The sequence below is a fragment of the Hydra vulgaris genome, chromosome 03, assembly GCF_038396675.1.
Source record: "Hydra vulgaris chromosome 03, alternate assembly HydraT2T_AEP".
NCBI lineage: Eukaryota > Metazoa > Cnidaria > Hydrozoa > Anthoathecata > Hydridae > Hydra > Hydra vulgaris.
Genome location: NC_088922.1, coordinates 5733421 through 5759107, shown reverse-complemented (window position 1 = coordinate 5759107; position 25687 = coordinate 5733421). Strand labels below are relative to the sequence as shown.

The following is a 25687-nucleotide window of genomic DNA, read 5'->3' as shown; positions in this document are numbered from 1 at the left end:
TTTGGCTTAGAATCATATATCATGTATTAAACTTAAAGATTTACGTAAGGACTTTGCAACGAAAAAAGCCAAAAGAAAGCTACAATCAATTAACAATTTCAGGTTTTATGTAACCACTCCCGTCACAGCAATGCTTTACGTTTATGAAAATGGTTTATACCACTAGTACCTAAAAAATCCAGCTTTGAAACTCATGTCTTATCGTTAAAAGCACCCCCATCGCATGAAATTTTTATTAGCGTATATGCTTAGGACAGACAGTACTTTAATCCGTTCATGCTTGTAATAAACAAAATACCATGTTTTATAATAATTTTTCAAGGTTTGTTTACAAACTAACAAAAGAATCATAAGGAGGAAACAAACAAACTAACAAAAGAATCATAAGGAGGAAACAAACAAACAAACAAAAAAATACCAACATTACTTTGATGTTACTTTTTGTTTATTTCCTTCTTATGACTGTATGTATATACATAAAACAAAATTGTAATAGAATAATCAATTTAGTTGAATAAATTATGCTCGATATGAAACTTAATAATTGTACCAGTCGAGAAACAGTAAAGAAAAAGTACACATAACTAGAAAGAATAAAATCCAAACGCGGAATGTAGCACTGTTTTTGATTGCCTAAAATAAAAAATAAAAAATTACACTTTAAAAAAAAAAAAAAAATTATCCACAAAAATTTTTCCAATAAATTATAATTTAAATAAATAATTTATTTAAAAAAATATATATATAAAAACTGTTAATTTTTGTTTAAAGAACAAAAAATGTCTTCATTTAAGCTCGTTTTTTATTGCTGCACAGTGGGCCAGAAACTAAAAGTTTGCAAAAATAGGAAGCATCTACATATATATAAATCTATTTTACTAGTGTCTTTGGAGTTTTGGGTTTTGACCACTGTGTCAAGACTTTTGAGTCTTGACCACTCTGATCGGCGCGCTATACCGTGACGCAATTTGGATTTTTTGATGTTATAGACTTGGCACTTTCGGACGTTGTGCAAACTCCAAACCTAAGTATTTTAATGATTGTGTCAAATGATGTTTTGCAAAAAATTGCGATGATTAGATCCTGTAAACAAAACAAAAAAAAAAACACCAAAAAGTTGGCCTACTTTACCCTGAATGCGAGGGCAACAAGTTAATGAATTTATTTATTATACTATTTTATACTAAATTTAACTTTATGCGCAGGTTTTAAATTTTATGCCATAATCTTTGAGAATTAAAGATTTATGACCATTCAAAATTTAAGAACATGGTCAAATGGTCATAACTTTTCAAACCATAAAAATTATTCGATGAAGTTTAAAATCTCTCCATGATTTTAAAATAATTTATTTCATTAACTTATTGTCCTCACATTCGAGGTTTGTTCCCAAGCTCTAATTACTGCAGTTTTTTTGCAAAACATCATCATTGCAATGGTTTGAATTCTTTACAAATTATTGAAATATTTTTTAGCACAAAACTTCTGATTTGTGAAATATCTATCTGTGTATCTATATATCTATATATATATATATATATATATATATATATATATATATATTTATATATACATTTATACATATATATATATATATATATATATATATATATATATATATATATATTTATATATACATTTATACATATATATATATATATTTATATTATTGTAAAATTTGGTATTTATAGTCGGCCTTTGTGAAACATGTTTTAAAAATATAAAAAAAACTTACTAAAAAGTTCAAAACTCTTGCTCTTTAAAATAATCATAAAATTTTACATAACTATGAAGAAATATTTTTAAATTCCACAAAAATAGATTATTTGAGAAAATCACAGCTGTATTCTCAATATTTCCAGATATTTCACGATTTTCAAATATTGTTTAACAACTTTTTGACTTTGAAGCGCATTAAAAGTTGATGAATTGTAAAACAAAAATTCTTTATGTATGCATACATATTCATTCATGTTGATTACAATCAACATGTTCAATCATGTTGATTACAAATGACTGAAATAGCTAATATACGAATCGTATAATACGACCTTTTTTTATTTTTTTTTTTAGGTGCCACAAGAAGACCTAACGGTCTTGTCACAGAGCAACACGGAAGATGACGCAAAAAATGCCCAGAGCTCGTTTCGAACCCTGGATTTCTTGTTTCTAATGCAAGAACTTTAACCACTGCGCCATGCCTTTTATTTTGACCTTTTTGCTAAACTCTGGCCGACTGTGTGTTGTCATAAAAACAATAGTTGTTGCTCCTATAAAAAGAACTCTTTCCGGTTCAATACTTGTTAGACGAATGATTTTGGACAAATGTTCATCAAATAATCAAAAACTATTTGAATGTACAGTTAATTCCCGGTAACTCGAACAGTGGTTAACTCAAACTTTTGTTATCTCGAACTATTTTCTATAGTTCCTTGAAAGCAATAACAATTGTTTTACTTTGCTTAAGTTGAACATTCGTTTAGTCGAACCGTTTTCCTTGGTCCCTTAGAGGTTCGAGTTAACAGGAATTTACTGTACTTCCATCACATATATACTTATTAAAAATAGTTTTACTTTTTTTTGTTACTACGTTTAGATCATTAGAGTTTTTTTCTAAAACTGACATTCCCTGAGTCATGTCTGCTTTTTTTTTAAATACGAATATTTTTTAGTTTTTCTGCAATAGAAAAATTAGCGATTGGTTAAACAGTAGCGACGTCATTTATTAAGCCTTTTTTTTTTAATATATTTTTGTTTTTTATTTTAGATTCGTTTATTTTCATACAATACATAAAAAAAGAAGAAAATACAAATGAATATATCAACAACAAAAAAACAAAAAACTAAGGAATACGGAAACTCAAAGAAGACCATTAGGTTTTGTCGCAGAGAACAGCTAAGATTTAAAACTAAACTTTTTTATAATAAGCTTATTTTGGGTGTTTATGGTGTTTGGAGTGCTTATAATAATCTGATTGAGTTTTTCTTAATATGTTATAAGAAGTTGATTCCAGTGAATATATGTTCATGTCCATAGTTTTTAAGTAAATTTTTTTTTTTCTTTTTCTTTTTTCTTTTATACTTTTTAATTAATAGTTATGGAATCTTCGTCATATTTTTTGAATATAAATTCCATCGTTTATTACAGTTGGTAAACTTGGTATTCAGTTGTTAAACATTTTTGAAATTAAATTCTCGTGTAAATAAATAGGCTCCTTGAATATCGCTATTGTAGTTTTTGCCGTTTTTAATTTTCTTTTTTTCAGTATTTTAGGTGTCTATCACAACTGAATTAAATGTTCAGTTCAAAGTCTACGCCATATTTCTTTCAGCCAATTTTAATTCATGATTGTAATTTTAGATTTTAATTCATCAATTAATATATACCTATTCATGTATCATAAAGGTTCTTTTTGTCTGTCCTTCGTTTTTCGACTTTGTAAAATGTACAAATAGGTTCGTTATAAAGGCAGGCAAAACGGGTTAGTTAAATATTTATATACATACACACATATACATATCTACACATACATAAATACAAAGATACAAATAAACTTTTATGTACATGTACACAAAAACACATTTACATACATATACACGTACACATTTTTTACAATGTCAACAATACTTCTAATAATTGCGACTTTATTGCATATAATAATAATACCAAAATTTTCATTAACAGAAAAAAACAAATTCGGATCTGTCAAATAATGCAACACGTCAAAGTTTTTCTTAAAGATTGTCGTCAGATTAATTCTTTTTTTAATGCATTATTTAAAAACGTGTTTGGTTACTTAATTCATCTAGCATAAATTATGTGATATCGGCTTGGGGAGGATGGTAGAAGTGAGCCACGGGCAGGAGTGAATCATTGTTCCCATAGCTAACATGGGCCAAGAAAATGGCTCCAAACTTTTTCCAAGTAATCATAGGGAAATTGTTGTTCAATCCAATTTTCTTACCAACTTTTAGTGTGGGTGTTTGCGTTGGCATATTGTATTCCACTTTTTTCGGTGCAAGGTAAAATTTTTGGTTTTTAAAAGTTCTTTAATACACATTTGCTGACATCAGATAGTTATGGAAAAATAACTAATGAACAATTTAGAATCTATAATATATTATTTTTTATTCATTAACTACATACTTTTTGTACATTCTTGTACACTTTAATCCAGTTGTACAGCTTGGGAAGGAACGAGCCATTCCTTCATGGGTAGGAGTGAACAGCGGCTTACTTGTGCTTAGTGTAAGTTTTACGTTAAAAAAGGGTTGTTTTTGCGTAAAAACATTATCAAACTTGACTTAAAGTATTTCAAGTATTACAATGCCTCAAGTGCATGGAGGAGCTATTTTAAAAACAAAAACTTCCAGTAGAGATGTGAAAGAAGCATTAATTTTAATCCAAAAAAAAACAAACATTAAAAATACAGCAAAAACCTCCAACATCCCATATGCAGCGCTTCATCGTTATTGGAAAAAAAAAATGCAGGTTGATGAAAATATTAGATTGACTCTGAACTACTATATTAATGGAGTATTCACAGAAGAGCAAGAGTTAGAACTGAAGGAATATATTCTAACTTCTCAAGAATGTTCTATGGCCTTTCAATAAAAGAATGTCGACATATAGCTTTTGAGATAGCAACTATTCATAAAATCATTTTCCACAAAAGTGGTACAAGGACTCAATCGCAGGCATCCAGATATGTCCCTTGAAAGGACATTAAATGATAGGGATTAAATGTTGCCCTAAAAAGAGAACACACGAAGGATGTTTTCTCTTTAGGGCAACATCATTTAATGCCCATATTGTAGCAATATTTTTTGATTATTTAAAAGAAGTTCTTGCAAGATCACTAACATTTACAAATGGAACACGGATTTTTAACCTTGAAACTGGAACTGTTACTGTGCAGAACCCACAAAAAGTATGGTAATTTTCAATAAATTGTGTATTTTTATTAGTTTGGTTTTTTTTTATTTTTTATAAAACTACTTGATTTTAAGGTTCTTGCAAAGAAAGTAGTTAAAAGTGTCTGCAAAGTTACAAGTGCTGAAAAAGAAACCCTTGTCACAACTTGTTTAATAATCTGCGCTTCTGGACAATGTCTCCCACCAGTACTTATTTTTCCACGAGTACATTTCGAGGAGCATATGTCGTCAGGAGCCTCTTCTGGATCTCTCGGACTCGCATGTAAAACAGGCTGGATGAACAGTGAAAACTTTTTGGATGTTATGAATCACTTTATAATATTTTCATTGAGCACTAAAGAAAATCTATTGTTACAAATATACGACAACTGAGAAGCTCACTTATCCAAAGCAGTATTAAATAAAGCGAAGAGGCATGGAGTGACCATTTTGAAATTACCTTCTCATTCCACACACAAGTTACAGCCTCTTGATGTGGGTGTTATAAGATCATTCAAAAATGCATATAATGCAGCAATTGATTTATGGATGCTCCACAATCCTGGAAAAACATTTACAAATTACCAAGTAGCTGCTTGATATTATTTTTATGTGCAGATATTGATTTTATATGCAGTTCTGTGACAAACAGACCTTTTGATATTAAAAATAGTTGTATAAAAAATAATGTAAACATTACATCTGAGAATTTACCTTATCCATATCTTTCAACAAATGAAAACCCACTGCTTCTAATACTAAAGATTTGAACATACAGCAAACTCCACTTCTTTTTGATTCAAATAAACCAGTCAATACTAATTTATCAACTGGATAAATACTCACACCTACCTGTTCCTTGGTTCACTCTTACCTAGATATGGGTAGGGGTGAATCAGCAGAAACACCTGCATTATTTTTTAGGTCTATAAAAACCTGAAGATATTTTGACTTTTTTTTATTTTTATTAAAAAACTCAATACACCAAGCTAATTTAGTACTTTAACTGCTACGTTAGGCTCCTCATCTTTTTATTTTTTCACTTTTGGTTTCTTTGTTATAACCGTTTTAAAAAAAAGTGAGTCACTCCTACCCATTCTCCCCTACATATAAATTAACTTTTTCAGTGCAGATTTTCAACAACCAAATTAAAAGGTTGCAAACTTGGTATTATATTTGACAGCAATTTTATTTTACTTTCATTAAAACTTATTTCCATTTTTAAATCTATCAAACCTTTTCGAATGGCATCTTTAGACTTTAAAAATCTTTCCAGCATACTTAATTGGTAGGATCTTGTTAAACTTCAATTGATCAAGGACCAAACCCAAACCCTTGTTGATGAGACAAGGTATGGATTTGGTCTTGGGCAACTAGTCTTGCAAATAAAAGCATAATTTTTTCATGTTTGCATACCTGAAAGACACTATTGGAATAGGAGTTTGATAAGAGAGACTACATACTTAATTAACTACTCCATCTTTACTATCAATAATTAGAAAAAATTTTTTGAATGTATTTATAGTGATTTGTTATTTTAGATTGATGATTTTCTGAAATCCATTCCATATTTTTGTAATTTAGTTCTGTGCAGTAGTGTCAGTAGCTTTGTGGTGTACTTCAAAATTTTCATGCTTGATTTTGTAATACACTAGAATCACATTTACTATCATCTATATATTGTGTTAATATTAGGAATATTTATGATTTCCAGTGGTAGATCATATATGAAACATAACTAATGATTTGTATTAAGTAATTTTACCATTTTCATATTAACAGCAGCGCCGTTAATGTTATGCTGATGATATTTAAACAAAGCCATATCAAAATTCTTCTAGCTTTTTTTACAAACTTTAAACACATTGTTTAGATGATTTGAATTGGTAGAACTGTAACAGTCGATAGTCAATGATGCCATACTATATATACATTAGTTTATGTTTTAGTTCATGAAACCTTCAATATGCTCATGATTGAAAAAGTCAAGTAGAACAGCTGTAAAGTAAATGCTAATAGCTTTGCTCTTCTAAATAAACAAATTTAAAGCTAGCAACACAACTTATTAATATATACAACTCTCAACAAGTTTATCTGATTTAAAAAAAACCTGATACATCTTAATCACCTCCATTATGCCATTATTATATTTAATCCTTTATTATTATTTTTATCTATTTTTAAAATGAAGATTTTGTCGTAAAATGTAGATTTGTGGTTTTGCTTGGAAAAAAATGGTCTAAAGAATGTCTTGTAAATTCTGTGCAACCTCTGAACAAGACAACTATCTTAATCAGTTGCAAAAAAGATAATAAACTGTTTTACTTGTTATTGTTACTGCAACTTATAGCTTAAAGTTTTAGTTAATTAGTAATGTAGCTACATCACTTGAAATATAAATTTGTTTGTCTTTTTAAGTCTTTCAGGTTTTAAGTCTTTCAGGGTTTAAACATAATTTTTAGTAATTTAAAAGAGATCTGTATTAAATGTTTAACAGAGGCTTTTAAAAAAATTTTTTATTTCATTTCATTATTAAAATTAAAATTTTTTTTTTAATGAAATGCCACATGATTATGATAAACAGGCAATAGCTATTCTTCATATAAGCACCATTGTACCATGAAATACCTAATTGGTTTAAATCCTAAAAAAGCTGCATTTTTTATTTCAGAGCTTTATGAAAAAAGTATTGTCACAATCCTTCAACAGTGCGGTAGTTTGCCTTTTACTAATCATGATAACAGTTTATTAATGGATATCCTATTTCTTCACAGCTAGTTTATGTTGCAGCTTATTAACTTACCTTATTAACTTTAACTATTAACTAGTAAATTTTGCTAAAGTCTCAGTAAATATAATCTGCAGTGAATATAATGCGGTAATGGTGTAGTGGTAGAGCGCTCGCTTCATAAGCGAGAGGTTCTGAGTCTGATTCCCACCACATCCCTGGTAGTACCGTGCTCAACTTGTTTCTCCGTGCAGCGGCCTTGTTCGCGTTTCGGAGTTATAGAGTTGAGAGAGGGTTATAATCACAAGTAGCCTCCTCATCTGTAGTGGCCTTCTCGGCCTTGGGGAGGTGAATTATAAAAAATAAAATAATAAATCTAACAGCTATTTTCATAGTTACATATCTTGATAATTATCTTAATTTTTAACTATTACGTTATTGGCTTCTATTAACTATTATGTTGTTGCTTCTTTATAACTATTTTAATCTTAGATTAAAATTAGATTAAAATGTGATTAATAACTATAATTAGATTAATATGTGATTAATAAACAAGTTTATTAATCACATATTAATCTGATAATATGTTTTATTTTGAATCTAATCTCATTGGAACAGTTTTTAGTCTTACTGCAAGTTCTTGAACAGAATTTAAATAATGGCATATATATTATAATTATATAACTAGAACTTGAATAAAATAGAAAATATAGTTGAATAAAGTTGAAAAAAACGGTTTTAAACCAATTGTTTTTATACCACTCAGCGCACATAGAAATGTGAGCCTAAATTAAGTTACTTTTGGGGTCTAGAATAAACAAAGGCAAAATTATTTTTTAAATAATTATAGCATTGTTGCAAAGAAAGTCCTTTTATATCCTATTTTCTACCTTTGATTGTAACCTTGCAATCTCAAACTCTTATACGAAAGTATGAGAGCCTTGCAATCTAAAGTTTAAAACTAGATAGGGTTAGGGGCTTGGGGGCTTCAGTACATACATCAAATGATTTAGGGAGAACATGGACTTTAGTCCTTTCGATCAATTCAGACCTATTTCCTTTTTTTTTTTAATTATCCGTGTTCAATTAATTGACAACCAGAAACATCTTTTCTATTGGAAAAAAATGTTTCTGACTGATTTTTTTTTTTGCTCCGAGAATATCTTTTGCTAACAGAACAACCTCATTCAAATTTTCATTCAATACAAACCTTTACCAAAGTTATAAGTCTTATATTAAAAAATACATATTACTTCTTATGATGATGATTATATGAATGATTTGTTTGTCCAAATGTGAATTTCAGTTTTGAAACGATAAAATTTTGAGATCATGCATACAATACAATTATTTATATAAAATTTTAATTTTTTGTCAAAAATAAGTAGCCAGATTGCAAAATAAATAATTTTTTCTTCAGAATATAAGATTAGAAGTAAATAGAATATATAAAGGCTAAAAATAGATTTTTTTCATTGCGGTCAAAAAATAGTTTAAATTAGTTAATCATTAAAAAAATTAACATTTTATTGCTTAAAACAATGGATTAAACTAATTTTTTTTTCTTTCACTTTCTTGACTTACACATTTTGCCTTTATTTCTTTTACCTTCTATAACTAGTCTTGGATTTTATACTTTCCTTTTGTTTATTTCCCCCACTTTAGCTAGTCTAATTCAGTCTCTTTTCCTCTCTAAATCACTGTAAAACATTAAAACCATTTTGAATAAGCTAGCCTCTGTTTTGAAATAATTAAGGGGCTTGTTTTTAAATTAACTAGATAAAAAATTTTTAATCACCAACATCTCGTATCTGTTCATTCCCATCTTTCACATTCTCGGTGGTAGCAACTGCGCTATTATGAATGTTCTGGATTTGCGAAGACTAGAAAAAATAAAACAATTACAAGACTATCAAACAATTACAAGATTGTCAAACAAGATTACCAGATTACACTGATAAACAAATAAAATTTTATTGTGCATATCTTGTTAACTAGGTGGTTTTTTAAAACAAATTAAATATGCTGATTTCAAATATGCAAACCATTTTTCACCATCACGTCAAGTTGTAAAAATATTTGGGTTCAAATCTTTAGTATTTAAGGTAAAGTTCCTAATATTGTCGAAAAAAAAGTTATTCAAAAGTATGTCAACCTGGGTCTCAAAAGAAGCGTATTTTCATAGAGATTTTAGAAAAGATAAATATTTTTACTTAAAACTTATTGACAAAAAAAATATGTGAAAAAATGATAAAGACTATTAAAAAAATTTCAACAGAATGATATTCAGCAATAATACAAAAAATACTTATTTTTATTACAAATGAATAACATTTTTAAAATCTCTATGAAAATACGCTTCTTTTGAGACCCAGGTTGACATACTTTTGAATAACTTTTTTTTCGACAATATTAGGAACTTTACCTTAAATACTAAAGATTTGAACCCAAATATCTTTACAACTTGACGTGATGGTGAAAAATGGTTTGCATATTTGAAATCAGCATATTTAATTTGTTTTAAAAAACCACCTAGTTAACAAGATATGCACAATAAAATTTTATTTGTTTATCAGTGTTATCAAACAATTACAAGATTGTCAAACAAGATTACCAGATTATCAAACAATTACAAGATTGTCAAACAAGATTACCAGATTATCAAACAATTACGTTAATAAAGTTAATCAAAAATGTAAATTTATTAAATGAAATTTATTAACTAAAATTCACAATAATTATACTATTGACATTATTAATTATAATACATGTAAAATACTATTTTATTATTTATTTAAAAAGAGAAACTAATACCTGTGCTAACACTTTTTCTTGGAAAATTTCTTGAAGTTGAGAAATTTCGATAACTTTACCTTCAATATTCCTTTAAAAAATGTTAACAAAATCAAAAAAAAATTGTTAAACATAACAAAAAAAAATTATTTTTTATACTATTAAAGTTAAAAAAATCTCAACAACAAATATCAAGAGAAATAAGTATAACTTAAATATGCATATGAAATAATAAAAATATTCGATCACATGTTACACCTTATTATATTTGCAGATCGCACTCTATTGTTTAGCTTTTTTACACATTAATGTGCATATAAATAAGAAATTTATAATATAATTTAAAATTTATAATAAAAACTATAATATAATTTAATTCCATTTAGGAAATTATATTATAAATATATATGTGTCATTTGTACTTGTCATTTTCTGAATGAAAAGATGTTTCTGATAATTAAGCTTGTTTCACACATCTTTGTTTTCTTTTTCTTGGCTGCACACATTGTTGTTTCAAAACAACAAAATAGTGAAAATTTTCAAAACATGGCAGAGAATTTTTTTTGTATAAATGTAAAAACTAATTACTGTTCATTGGTAGATTTCAAGCTTCAACAATTTGAAAAGTATTTGGTTGAGTAAATGGTAGAGATGGTGTCTAGATTAAAAAAAACTTAACTTTGGCACATGTTAACTGCATTTAGCTACTGTTTTGTAAAAAGGCCTTCTAGGCAAAGACTTAAGGGGTAAACAGAAAAGTTCTGTTGTCAAGCCATGCACTCCTTATTCATCTGTTAGGCTGGATTAGGCTCATTATACAGACAACTCTAATAAATAATAAACTTCACTCCTTGATTTTTGTTAAACATTTCACACAATATCAAATATCCAATATCAAAAATTCATTTTACTCAAGTATTTTGTTTTTCATATAATCTAGAGTATTTCCTAAAGTGAAGTTTCAGATAGTACCTAAATTATATACTATCGCATTTGGCATTAATTCTTCTACCAGAGAGAAGAGATTCACTACTTGACATTTGTTGATTCATCTCCTTAAGATGCGCAGGCTATTGTTTAACTAACTAAATGTACAATGTAGATGATTATTGGAAGCTATTTAGCAGCTTGCACAGTCACAAAAAAGTTTTAAACTCAGTTTTGGAATCAGAAACCATTGAGACTGGAAATTCTCAGAACAAATCAGTGTGCAGAACAAGCAATCAAGTGTCTTCAAGATCTATTTAAGATCTGTGAAAAGAAAGAGAATCTCCAGCTTAAATTTATTTTGTTATCAAAGTATAAGTATTGTACATTACGCTTAAATTAAGCTGAATACTAAATAACTTTTTTTTGATATATACAGTAGCTTTTCATAGTTGTAGAATTGTTATTTTAGTTTGTAATTTAATATTTATTTGTTATGATGTAACAATAAATTCTTAAATGATTAAAAACTACATAATAGCTCTCTAATTAAAAAAACTAGAATTAAAAAATAATGATCGCAAAATTATTTGAAACTTTATCCATATCAATATTTGGTAGATTAAAGTTTTTGCTTTGTGGGTGACCTTTTTTGAAAAGAAAATTGGGCTAATGTGTTTTTCATTACTTTTGTCCAAATATTCATTGATTTATGACCCAAGAGGGTCATAAATCAATGGAACTACAATCAATGGAAATACAATCTACTGGAACAAATATGTTCATGCGGCTATACTTTGATGTTGTAAAAAGCAATAGAAAATTCTTAATGTTTATTTTTCTTGTTTAATTTAGTTCAAATTAGGTTTTTAAGGTTGCGTGATAGTAAAAAGATGTTTTAGAGTAGGAAATAAATTAGATTTGCTATTATTCATGCATTTTAATTCAACTTTTTATAAAATCACTTTAGCACCCCCGTATTAGATTTTTTATAAAATCACTTTAGCAACCTCTTAATATACTAAAGCACCTTTAGTACTTTAGTATATTAGAGTATCCAATACGTGTCAAAAAATCAATACCGGTAATTTGGTATTATAAAAATATAATATCGGAATACTGGTGTAAAAAAAATTTATTTTCTTTAAAGCAAAGTGAAAAAATTTACACAAATAACTAGAAAAGCATGCAAATTTATTCGGTAAAACTCTTATTCCATGTAAGTATCCTCTTAAAAAACAAAGAGCATCCAGAGTTTTGTTGTCCATTCTGCACCCCAACTTGTTAAAGAGATTGAGATTTTCTTTAGTAAAACCTTCTAATTATCAATAAATTCTAAATATCAATACTTGTTCATATAAAATAATTTCAAAAACTTTAGAGAGAGCCTTTGAAACTCCATCTAGAATATTCCATCTAGTTTTAGAATCTGCGATTAAGGAGTATTCTTTATTAAATTCGAGATTTACATAATTCTGTAGTACCTTATATTTTAACGATAAAACATTTAAATATTTGCACAATTTTTCTTACTTTTTAAATGAGACCAAATTGACTGACTACGTCAGACCAAATTGATGTCTATATGTTGTCTTTGTATTTTGTAATCTATCACTAATCCTTCCTCATATGTATTTACAGTATTTTTCAAAAGCACTATAGTTTTCATGCTCTTTCGGTATCGGAATGTCTATTGACTCATTCAAACTGATAGTTCAAATGAATCAATAGACGCCGATTCATATTACTTCAGTTGTTTCTCTATATTGAACATCTACAACTGTGAGTTAAATTGCATGGGTCAAATACAACTGCTGAGCAGTCAGTACTAATTTGCCTACTTTCTACATAACAGCTGCATTGTTATTTGTTAAAATTAAAATGATATTCTTTTCTAATAATAAACCATACTGATTCAATTTTTCACTTAAACTGTGATATTTTTCTGCAGGTAAACTTTCATTAATTTGGAGAAGTACTAATCTGAGTAAAGATTCACGTTTATGTATCACTGGTTCCTTAAGGAAGTCCAATCATCAAAAGTAATACTAAAACCTTTTCCATTTAACTTATATTCTGATATTTCTTTAACTACACTATAACTAGTGACAAATTTTTGTGTAGACGTGGCAGATTTGGAAGCTCATCACTTAAATTTAATGCTTTTAACGATTTTCAAAGATCGTCAAATGTTATGAAAATTCTGAATGAAAGCCCATCAAGTGCTGTCATTCTAGATAAGATTGCTGTCAGTAAGTCTAGATAAGATTGCTGTCAGTAAGTCTAGATAAGATTGCTGTCAGTAAGTCTAGATAAGATTGCTGTCAGTAAGTCTAGATAAGATTGCTGCCAGTAAGTCTAGATAAGATTGCTGTCAGCGAATCGTAGTATTTTTAAAATCTTAAGTAATTTTTGGCGTATCAGATTTTGAACTAGATTTACCAAGAAGTTTGATAGCATCTCGTTTTTGTAATATTACTTGGTTGTAATATTGACTTGGTTTTTAAACGTGTATGAAAGCTGCTTGTCAAACCACCTATTGCGCACTTCTTACACTTTGCATTATGTCCTTTTTTATCTTTGAGAAAGAAAAACCAAATTTTTATCTCCATAATTTGAATGCTCAATAAACTTTTTAATCTCACTCTCCATTGGCTATATTAGATTATCTCAAATTTATAAACATGTGACTGGTTTAAACATTAAATATTTAAATTAACTGAATTTAAATATTTAAATTAACTGAATTTAAATATTTAAATTTAAACTTAAAAATGTTAATTTTTTTTAACTTGCCAAAGTTGTGCTTGGTAATTATTTCAAAAAAAATATCAAAGAAATATATCAAACTTCTAAATATATAGACTTTTAGATCCTCGCCATATAACTAATAACTAAAAAAAATAAATCGAAAACTCAAGAATAAAAAAATGTTTAATGCATTGCTTTAAAGTATAAGCACTTATAAATGTATATAAAAAAAAAGAAAAAACAACCCATAATTATAAACCTCTTAGGAACTTAGATTTGAACTGTCGTTATAAATAAATTCAAAAAAGTAAAGGAAGTAAACAAATATTGTTACAAATAATGAATAAAAAAACAACCATTAAAATTTAAATAAGCAGCTAAAGCATTTAAGGAGCAGAGTAAGATTTGTTCACTGCACAAAAGCAGCAAGTAAATTTAAGCGGTGAATTTAAATATCTACTTTCAGTGTACTTTACCAGCAAATTTAGTTTAACAAAAGTATTTTCAATTCCCTTAATAAAAAAATGTTAATAACTTTTTTGAAGTATATTATTTGTTTATATGCAAAGATTTTTGTAACTTTATTAATTTAAGATTAACAGTAAAAATGTAAGAGTTTTTGAATAATAAGCATAAATAATGAAAAAAACAATAAGTATTTATGTATTATTAAGTATAATATATTGAAAAATCTAAACTAGAGAATAACTGAGGTCAATTAAAAAATGAAGTTTTTTTAAACTTTTGAATGATCTTGGTTGTTTAAGACAATGCCTTTTTTTTCACATAAAAAAAACCTATTGTTCTTGATCAACTTAATTTAATTCTTCCCCAAGATACTAATTACACTTTCTACGCGTCTAGCATAACACTTAAAATCGAGTCTGATATTGGTTTTTTTTATCTTTTAATATGAAATTTTGAACTTTTGGGAATTTTCAACCAATTGCAAATTCCACATTATATGCAGTGCCACCCGGCTGGATAACACCCTGTATATATTAGGTGTACTTCAGTTGGAGTTCTCAAACCCCAACTGAAGTATAAAAAAAACTAGACTTATTATGTTTTATTGTGTTGTTAGATAGAAGCATGGCTAGGCACCAGAGGCAGAAATTTATTAAAGAGTCCTTTTGGAAAATTGAGAACTTTATTATAAAGAAAAAACTCAGGGCTAGGAGGTTGATACTGATAGGACCCTAATAATATACTTTGGCAGACCCAAGTACTGTTTGAAAATAAAAACAATTAAAAAATAAACAATAAAAGTATTGTAATTAAAAAGTTGAAAAAGTTCAACCTGACTTCTTTCATCATTGTATTCATTTCTGAAAACAACCGTTCATTTTCTTCCTTAAACTAAAAAATAGTTTTAATTATACTTTATAACATTAAAAAGTAAAACATCAAAATATACTAAAATTAGGCTAAAAATATTTTAGGTCTTAAAAAAAAGTGTATTTAATTACCAATTGTGTTTCTTCTTTGGTAAATTTATATATATCTTCAGATTCTTCTTGTTCAAAGTCATGTACGATGCTAACTGTGTCTTTAATAACTTCTATAGATCATAAATACACTCATATATATATTATATATATATATATATATATATATATATATATATATATATATATATATATATATATATATACATTTTTTTTTATTGATGAATTATATTTAGTATTATATCTAATTTCCAGTTTATAAATATACAGTTTAATTATTTTTAGATATTAAAAAATTAAAAAATATTGTAAAATGTCAAAGAAATCTACATTATCACTAGAAACACATTCTGCACTTTGGCAAACAATGGTCATTCTACCAAACATATTCAAAAATTGTTGAAAGAACTGCAATCAACAATAAGTGATACTATTTGTTGGTTTAAATATACAGGTAAAAATAAAGATAAGAAAAAAAGTGGACACTCCTGCAAAACAAAGACCAAAGACAAGTCAATTATACTTCCATGTAAACAAAATAGATAATTAACAGCCCAAGAAATAACATATAACTTCAATACCGCTCATAATAAAATTATTTTAAAAAGGACTGCACAGTGTTGCTTGAAAAGTGTTGGATTGAATGGTAGAGTAGCTGTTTAAATACCTCTTTTAAAAGCAAATAATAAAAAGGGCTTCAATGAGCTCACGCTCATAAAAATTGGACAGAAATAGACTGGCAAAATGTATTATGGACGAACGAATCCAAATTCATTGTTTTTAGAACAAAGCGACAGATCTGAGACAAACACTACAAAATTCCATCCACAGCGTATACAGCCTACTGTCAAACATGGTGGAGGTTCAGCAATGATGTTGGGCTACTTTTGAACATAGTGGAGGTTTAGCGATGGTATGGGGCTTGTTTGTTCTAATCAGGTTGATAATCTTGTGAAAGTAAATGGAATTCTTTCAATATAATATCTTAAGATATTATATTGAAATGCCATATCTTGTGGAAAAATCTAATTGGGCATGGGTTCAACATGCAACTGGATAATAACCCCAAAACATTATCCAAATACTGAATAAACTATTTGTAAAAAAAAGAAGCTTGCGGAAAGCTTAAAACTATGATATGGCTGCCACAATTGCCAGACCTCATGCCAATTGAGTTGTTATGGGAACATTTGGATTGTGAAGTACAAAAAGAGTGCCCTACATCAACAACTTGGTCAATTTTACTACATGTGTGGAAAAGGTATTTCTAAAATTTATTAAGATAAATTAATCAAACAAGTGCCAAAACTTGTATGTGCAGCAGTGAAAGTAGAGGATGGATCTTTTGACAAAAAAAAGTTATAAATTTTTGTTTGTATTATGTTGCATAAACTTGTTTATTTTTTTTTCACAGATTTAAAAAGGTCAACAAGTTTGTAATGAAATTCAACTAAATGTAATTAATCTAATTGTTTTTTAATATATTTTTTCATTTTTGCCAAGTTTATTTGCATTAATTTATTTGCTTTTTATGCATTTTTTTCATTTTTGCTGAGTAACTGGAAATGCAGTAGTGGTGTTGTGGTAGAGTGGTTCATAAGTGAATAATTTCAAGTTTGATCCCCACCACCTCCCTGGTGGTACTACTCTCAACTTTTCTTAAAGGTTCTTCGCGCAGCGGCGTTGTTTGCCACAATTACAGTGGCCTCCTTGACTGTAGTGGCCTTCTCGGACTTGGGGAGGTGAAATAAAATTAAAAATATATATATTCTAAAAACCTTTTTTAATGAAATATTTTTAGAAAAATTTGTGCAAATTTAGTAAAAAAGATTGATTCTGGATAATTTTTTTTAAATGCACCCCAAAAACCACATATTGAATATTTTTAAAGTTTTTTTACAAGTTTAAAAACTTGTAAAAAAATTTTCTTCTTAAGATGCATATGGTTTGATTTATGTATAGAACATATCAAAGCTAAGTAAACTGGATAGGATTTGCAAACTTAGTCTAAAAGACCACATTCTTATTTCAATTTTTCTGAAAATTCCAAAAATTTTATACAATTTTTTTAAATTTAAAATGCTTGTAAAAAATTGTTCTTTATTTTTATCTTTATTTTCTTATATTTTAATTATTGGCGAAACATTTATGTATCAAAAAACCTTTCTTATATACTATTAGACAGATTTAAATATTTATAACTATAAAACTGACTGCATTGTTTTTGGGGTGCCATAAATATTTTCATTATTCATCACATAAAATACAATCATTTTTATTGGTCCTTTTTATTAGCCCTGCTATATGAGAGTTTAAAATTTATATTTATATGCATTTATAAATCTTACGTTATATTATTATGAAAAAATATATTTATAATTTTTACATTTAAAAATATAACATAGTTGTTATTGTTGTTATAGAATATTAATGTGAATTAACTTTTTAATACTTTCAAAAATATTTTTCTTTCTATTTATTACTTTTATATTTTATTATAACTTTATAACTTTTATTTATTATTCTTTTTAACTTTTATTGTTTAATGTACAACCTTGTTTATATTTTTGTCATTCATTCACTTATGACTCAGCATTTTGCAAACTCAGAAAATCTCAGCCTTAAACCTTAAACTATTTATTTTGAACTATGACATCATCATACCTACTTTTTGTTTTATGATTTAAAATTTTATGTTATAATATATTTATATATAAAAAAAGAACTGAAAACTAATAAAAAGTACTTTAATTTGAAATTCAAATTTCGACATCTTCTCAGCATTTTGTTACAATTTCTGTTCAAAATAAATTTTAACTAGTAACCAACCAGATATTTTGATAAGTTTGATAAAAAAAAAAGCTGCGGTCATAGTTAATGACACATCCTAAAAACATATTCATATTTATTCAGTTTCGAGTTCATATTAATTATTTGTAAATTTTACTAAAAATTATTTTCAAATTAAATTTTCTGAAAAATATTTATTAACTATTATTTTAGTTTTGAAACTTAATTTTAAAAAAATTTTTAAAAATGGGTTCTTGTTTGACAGAAATACTCTTACCAAAAATTGATTAGTTGTAATTCAAAGATAAAATGATGTCAGCATGTTTTGGACAAGTTGTTGTAAAGAAAAAGTATAAAAACAAACTATATTCATACAATTTAGATGTTAATTTTTAAAAGACCAAAAGATGATCAAAATTTAGAAAATAACAAAAAGATGTAAAAAAGAAAAAAATATCAACAGAAAACTGAATATTGTATTTAATATTTACTTAGCAACAAAAAGATTAAACAGAAAACACTTATGCCATCATAAAAAAAGTAGAATCTTTGTGCTGCCTTTTGTAAGAATTTGTAAAATAGGCTGTTCTATTTCAAATTTCGAGTTCAGTTTTCAGTAGAACCATCAACATCATATTTATGTATTATCAGAATGCTTTCTATTTCAGTGAGAAGTTTCAATTTTGATTCCTTTAACACCCACAGTATTATCAAGCTTAACTTGTTTCTCTGCACCTTGATTATCAAGGCCACTAATAATAGTTAATTAAAAATGGTTAATTAATTATTAATAGTTTGAGAGAGGGTGGTGACAATAATTTAAAAAACAAACTGTTAAAAATGAGTAGTTTTCTTGACTGAAGCATCCTCCTCAACCTTAAGGAGGTGAAAAAGGAAGTAAAGGTGTTAAGTAAATAAAAATGTATATAGTTTATGGCTTGCTTTGTAAGGCCCTAGGAATGAATGGAATTTAGGAATGAACCCTGATGACTTTGTTTGTTAAGACTTTTTTGGAGTTAGAAGGTTAAGAGGTTTAAAAAAATAATTCAAAAAATTAATCTTTGACTGTTCTCTTGGGGAGGCAAGTGTATAAATAAAATTCCATGTTAACTACAAAAAAACATAATAGCCACAGAGAACAGTCAAAAGATAGCCTTTTATTGTATTTTACCACTTTTGCAGCTGTAAAATTAACTTTAACCTTTTTCCTTCTGTTCAACTCTCCCCATTTTATCTTGGAGTGGTTTGTCTTTGTTTTTGTCAAAAATCTTTTGATCACATTCTTTTTCATTTAATATTTTTTTCAAAACCTCTGTTTTACTATTAACAACATCCAATCTGTCATTTTGTCTTGACTGATTTAACAACGCCCTAAAATTATGAACTTTATTAAAAAATAGTAAAGTCATTTAAAAAGAAGTTAAAAAAAAAAAAAGCTTACATTCTTTTTCTATCAACAGCTAACTTGACTCTATATGCTCTAAGTTGACTGTATAGTCTGCAAACATCTTTAAAAACATCATAAATAATAAGAATATATATTATATATATATATATATATATATATATATAATATATATATATATATATATATATATATATATATATAAATGTATTTAAAATAAGTTAAGTAAACATGTATTATAGGATTATTATTTTTATTTTAGTTACTAAGGTACTCCAAGATGACCTATCAATCTTATCACAGAGTACTGTCAAAGAGCATTTAATCAAGAAGCTCATGCCTCCTTTCTTATTAATCTTGATTATTGGCTAAAGCTGGCATTGAACCACAAACCTCTTCGTTCTGAGCCAGAACTCTAACCACTGTGCCACTTATAAAACTATTGTTGAACAAGAAACTTTTCGTTACAAAAATTTTTTGAAGAACAAAATGTTTTTTTTTCAACAAATTTTAAATGCTCTTTAAAATTTTTTAATTTTAAAAATTTGAAAAAAAAAAAAAGAAAATTTTTTTTTTAAAAATATTTAAAAAAATTAAAAATTAAAAAACCTTTCAAAAAAGTCTGCACAAGCTCCACAACAGCAGTTGAATGTAATCTACTTTGAGAATTGTTTCCAAATGTTACTAATTTAAAAAAAGATTGTATTAAGGATATCACAGTTCGATTCAACAATAAATATTTGCAAACAAAAGATACCTTCATTTTTTAATGACTCAATTGCTGTTGAACATGATTTCATCAATTTTTGAGAATCATTGTCAATTTGGTCTCGTTCTATATCAGTCAATTTACCAGATAATGAGGGCAAATGACTAAACTAACAGTAAGAAAAAATTCAAAACTTATTTTTAAAATAACTATTATTAGTTGTTCCAAAATCTTTCATTTATTCTAATTTTAATCTTTATTTATTTATTAATATTTTATTATATTAATTCATATTAAAAATAGTTGACCATGTGAAAGTTCTGCATATCAATCAAACATTTGTTAAAAAGACAAGTTTTTATCTTGGAACATTCAAAAAAACTATATTATCAAAAACAATTTTTGGCCTTGTGAAGGATGTAAAGTTTCGTGGAAGAGCATTTATTTAGGATTTTAATGCTCCTGCTTTACTGATGATGCAAAATATTCCCAGATCTTGCATTGAACCCTAGATCTCTTGCTTCTAAAGCAAGCGCTCTAACCACTGGGCTTCTATTGTTTTGAGTAAAACTTATAAAAAATTTTAAAACAACTTTATTGAGAAAGATCTGCTCCCCAATCAGGGACGAACCCAGACCTATTTTGGTACCACTAGATCAGTAATGGCACCCAAAAATATTTTTTCTTTGCTATTTTTCTTTTGCTTTTTTAATAAAAAAAAAAAAAAAAAATAGGAAAATAGTTTTCCTTTGAAATGCAGTAATAAATAACTACTTTTCTATTTTAGTGAGCTCATTTTTCTTTAGGACAATGAAATAAATGTATAAAATAAACAAATAAATTAAAAAGAAATTACATGCCACAACTTATTTAGTATTTAACTCAAAGTCAATCGAATGTATAAAAAACTTGTTTTTTTTATGATAGATTTCAAATAAAACTAAAAAAAAAAAAAAGAAACTCAATAATGACAATTAAATGTATGAAAAATTTGTTTTTTCGAAAGATATAATAATTTTAAAATAAATAAAGTAAAATTAACTTTAGGCTGTTAGCAATTAAGAGTTAATTGTTTTTAATAATAAATAAACAAAAGTAAAACTTTCAGTCTTAAAAACAATATAGTATTTACTCAAATTTAATTTTTTGAATGAATGAACTTTTGATCATTAGCTCGCAATTTTATTTTACTTTATGAAATTTAAAAAAAAAAAACTTTTTCAGAAAGTTTTGTTTCTTCATATTCTTTTTGACTTTAATAATAATAAAAATAACAATTACAATAATTTATTATAAAATAAAAATAAATAACAATAATTTCAAATTTTTTTATTTTAAGTTTTACCTTTAATTTTAAAAAAATCCTAAATAAATGTAATTTATTTAATATACGCAAACTTTTTTAATATTTTAACAATCATCAAGTTTACTGTAATTATCCCTTTTATTAAAAAGCCACCTTGAAGCACTGTGAAAATTATTAACCTTTAGTAAAATTTAAAAGAACAGCTAATATTTAAATTGAAATTAAATCAAAATTAAAATAATAGTAAATACGCTTATTAAATGCTTATGTTTTATTTTGGAACAACTATTGTCTATATATATATATATATATATATATATATATTATATATATATATATATATATATATATATATATATATATATTTTGCTCTTTATTACATTTTAAACAACATGTCGTTATAAAATATAAAGTTTACGAGATTACAAAATTAGATCGATAAAAAATAAAAGAATGCGGGGACTTGTAGAAGACCGTTAGGTCTTGTTGTCAAGAACTGCTAACATAAATGAGATAATTTCTCGTAAAATTGGTAAAAGATAAACAAGATAATTACAATTTTTTTCTTTACAGAAGTGTCCGTTGAAATTATTTAAATCTGTTTAAATGAGTAGTAGTTACATTGTTCAATAAGAACTTTAGAAAAAATTTTTAAAACTATTTTGTTCCATAAAAATGGTCCGCGAAGAATTGACTTTACATAAAAACATAAAACATAGTACATTATAAACATTAAGTTGATATATATTTAGTGCATTCATTTTTCTTAATAGAGGTTTTGCATGGGTAAAACGTTCACTAAAATTTATTAAACGTAGTGCGGTAGTGGTGTAGTGGTAAAGCGCTTGCTTCATAAGCGAGAGGTTCCGAGTTCGATCCCCACCATGTCCCTGATAGTACCGCGCTTAACTTGTTTCTCCGCGCAGCGGCCTTGTTCATCAAGGTTTGTGTTTCGGAGTTATAGAGTTGAGAGAGGGTTATAACCACTATTAAGTAGCCTCCTCATCTGTAGTGGCCTTCTTGGCCTTGAGGAGGTGAATAACAAAAAAAAACAAAAAAAAAAACATGCTACATGCTTCTGATGAGGATGAAGAGGTTCAAGTTTGCTTTTGTTGGTACTAGCCCATGCGATACTTGCATAATTAATATGGCTGTGAATAAAAGAGAAATATAACTGAGTTAGAATTTTCTTATTCAAAAAGCTTCTTATCATAAAATTCCAATACTTTTTGAAGTTTTGTTGCATAAACTTTCAATGTGAATTTTCCAAGTAAGGTTATCATCAATATAAACACCAAAAAAATTTGTAACATTTACTCTGTTTATTTGGACATTATCAATGAAAAGGGATGGTATTTTGTATGGAATTAATTTTTTTTAGAAGGTGGATGAAAGAAAATCCAATTATTTTTTTTAATGTTAAGCAATAATTTGTTTGATTTAAACCAATAAAAAATCTTGTTTAATTCTAGATTCATAAGTTGAAACAGTGTAGGGATGTTATTATGAGATAAAAATAGGTTTGTACAATCAGCAAACATTATTGTCTCTAATCTGGATACTTTATGAAGATCGTTAATATATATGAGAAAAAGAAGAGGTCTGAGAATTGATCCTTGTGAAACACCACAGGTAATCTATAGCAAATTCATTAGTGAAGGAGCGCCAACAAATACAAATTGTTTGTGATTATTTAAATAACTTTTTAACCATTTAAGAACATTTCCAGTTACTCTGTAATGTTTGAGTTTTCATGGTCTATAGTATCAAAGGCTTTGGATAAGTCAATGAAGATGCCTAAGGTAAACTCAGATTTTTCAAACGATTCAGTGATACTACACATTAACTGGAGAATCACGTGTTCAGTAGAGTTGTTTTTCATAAATCTATGATGGTTAAATAACAAATGATTGTCAGTAAGATGTGTGTATATTCTGTTATACATAATTCTTTCTAGAATTTTCAAAAAAACTGGAAGAATAGATATAGGGCGATAGTTATTAACATTTGTTAGATCTCCTCCTATATAATATATTATATAGACAATATATAATAATATATTATATAGACAATATATAATAATATATTATATAGACAATATATTATATAGACAATATATAATAATATATTATATAGACAATATATAATAATATATTATATAGACAATATATAATAATATATTATATAGACAATATATAATAATATATTATATAGACAATATATAATAATAGACAGACAAGAAGCGTTTAAGATGTTTAACATACACAAAAACCATTAGTCACCCTATAGACACATACACAAACATTGTTAGTCACTCTATAGACACATACACAAACACTGTTAGTCACCCTATAGACACATACACAAACAATGTATAGTTTTTGATAAACTAGAAAAAATATTCAATAGTAGATTTTGACCTTTTAAATTTAGAAATACTACCAATATAACAATTATATAAACTTATAATGCTTACAATTTTTTGTGATAAATAATCATTGAAAATTATAAGAGGATAAAAGACTATACTAATGTACAAAAATTGTTTATAGTAACAAAAAAAAGTCATACCTAAATTCACTCAGATAATCTGTCTGATATGTGATTAAAAAATCTCGCAACTGACTGATGCTTTGCACCTGATCCAAAAACAATGACTTTTGTTAGCTTGTATAAAATGCACAAAAAAAAAAAAAGAAAAAAAAATCTAATAAGATTTATTTAATGAAATTCATTCCAACATAAAATATTTGACACTTCTATAACTTTTAAAATTAAAGTAAACTCTCAAAATTGTGTAATAATTAAGGATTTTTAATTTAAACCTAACAAACTTGTTACTGAATTAAATATTTAGTGAAATCAAGCACTTAAAAATTTTGAAATTGCTTCAGCTACCTGTTCATGACAAAAATTATTGGAGTACAAATTTCAAAACTATATATTAAAATTTTTTTCCTTTTCTGAATGGCTTTAATAACTGTCAAGCGTTGAGTGTTGTTAAACTTAATAAATTAAAACAAAATTTTGTAGGAAAATTTTTTTTTTTAAAAAAGAAACTTACTATCACTCAAAAGTTAAACATCTTACCACTGTTTATAATCATCATCACTTTAAGCAACTACTGTTTATTGTTACCACCCTAAAGCATTTTACCATTGCTTAGTAGAATGCTTTAGAAAGTTTTAAAAAGAATTTAAAAAAAAAATTAATCATTTTAATGTTTATTTGAAATATTTTGTTCATTTTTCAAGTTCTTGATAAAAAAATTAAAAACAAAATTAACTTAATAAAAATTAGGTTTAAAGTAGTGTGTTTTTAAATCGATTCGAAAATAAAATAAAAAAACCTTAAAAAAGAAGCACAGATAACACCACCCATCCACAAAATAATGAAGACAATTTACAAGCTTTATAAGTATGAAATTTCCGATTTATAAAACTATATTAAATAAAATTTAAATTTACTTACAACAGCTTGAGCATGAGAATTAAATGTATCTCGATTTTTCTTCGATTTAGGTAAGATGTTTGTTGTGGGTGAAAATTCTTTTTTTTTGACACGAACTGCTTTAACACAAGCTTCAAAAACTTTTGTAATTTCCATAAAAATCTATATATATATATATATATATATATATATATATATATATATATATATATATATATATATATATATATATATATATATATATATATATATATATATATATATATATACACATATATATATATATATGTATATATATATATATACACATACACACACATACATAGATATACATTTACTAACTTTGTTTTCCAACCTAAATCCATAAGGCTTTTTCTCAAAAAAAAAAAAAAAAAAAAAAAAGAACAATAAAAAAAAAACTTATCACTGTCCCAATCCAAACCCTTAGTGGATGTAGCAGGAACTC

General features: G+C 26.6%; 1 protein-coding gene across 3 annotated transcripts; it reads right to left on the bottom strand.

Moving 5' to 3' along the window:
- Positions 1–427: 427 nt before the first annotated feature.
- LOC100212292 (syntaxin-18) lies at positions 428–25385 on the bottom strand. Of its 3 annotated transcripts, none has more exons than XM_065792134.1 (11): positions 25243–25385; positions 24343–24410; positions 20514–20634; positions 20366–20440; positions 19793–19859; positions 19553–19722; positions 15583–15674; positions 15414–15472; positions 10457–10526; positions 9441–9525; positions 428–633 (listed from the first exon to the last, which is right to left on the bottom strand). In XM_065792134.1, exons 3-11 carry the CDS (start codon positions 20554–20556, stop codon positions 446–448), a joined length of 849 nt encoding a protein of 282 aa, XP_065648206.1. In that variant the 5' UTR covers positions 20557–20634; positions 24343–24410; positions 25243–25385; the 3' UTR covers positions 428–445. The 3 variants fall into 3 exon arrangements, with proteins under 3 accessions (XP_065648206.1, XP_065648204.1, XP_065648205.1); XM_065792132.1 differs by having other exon boundaries at positions 20514–20629; positions 25243–25380; XM_065792133.1 differs by having other exon boundaries at positions 488–633; positions 9445–9525; positions 20514–20629; positions 25243–25380.
- Between the last annotated feature and the right edge of the window lie 302 nt (positions 25386–25687).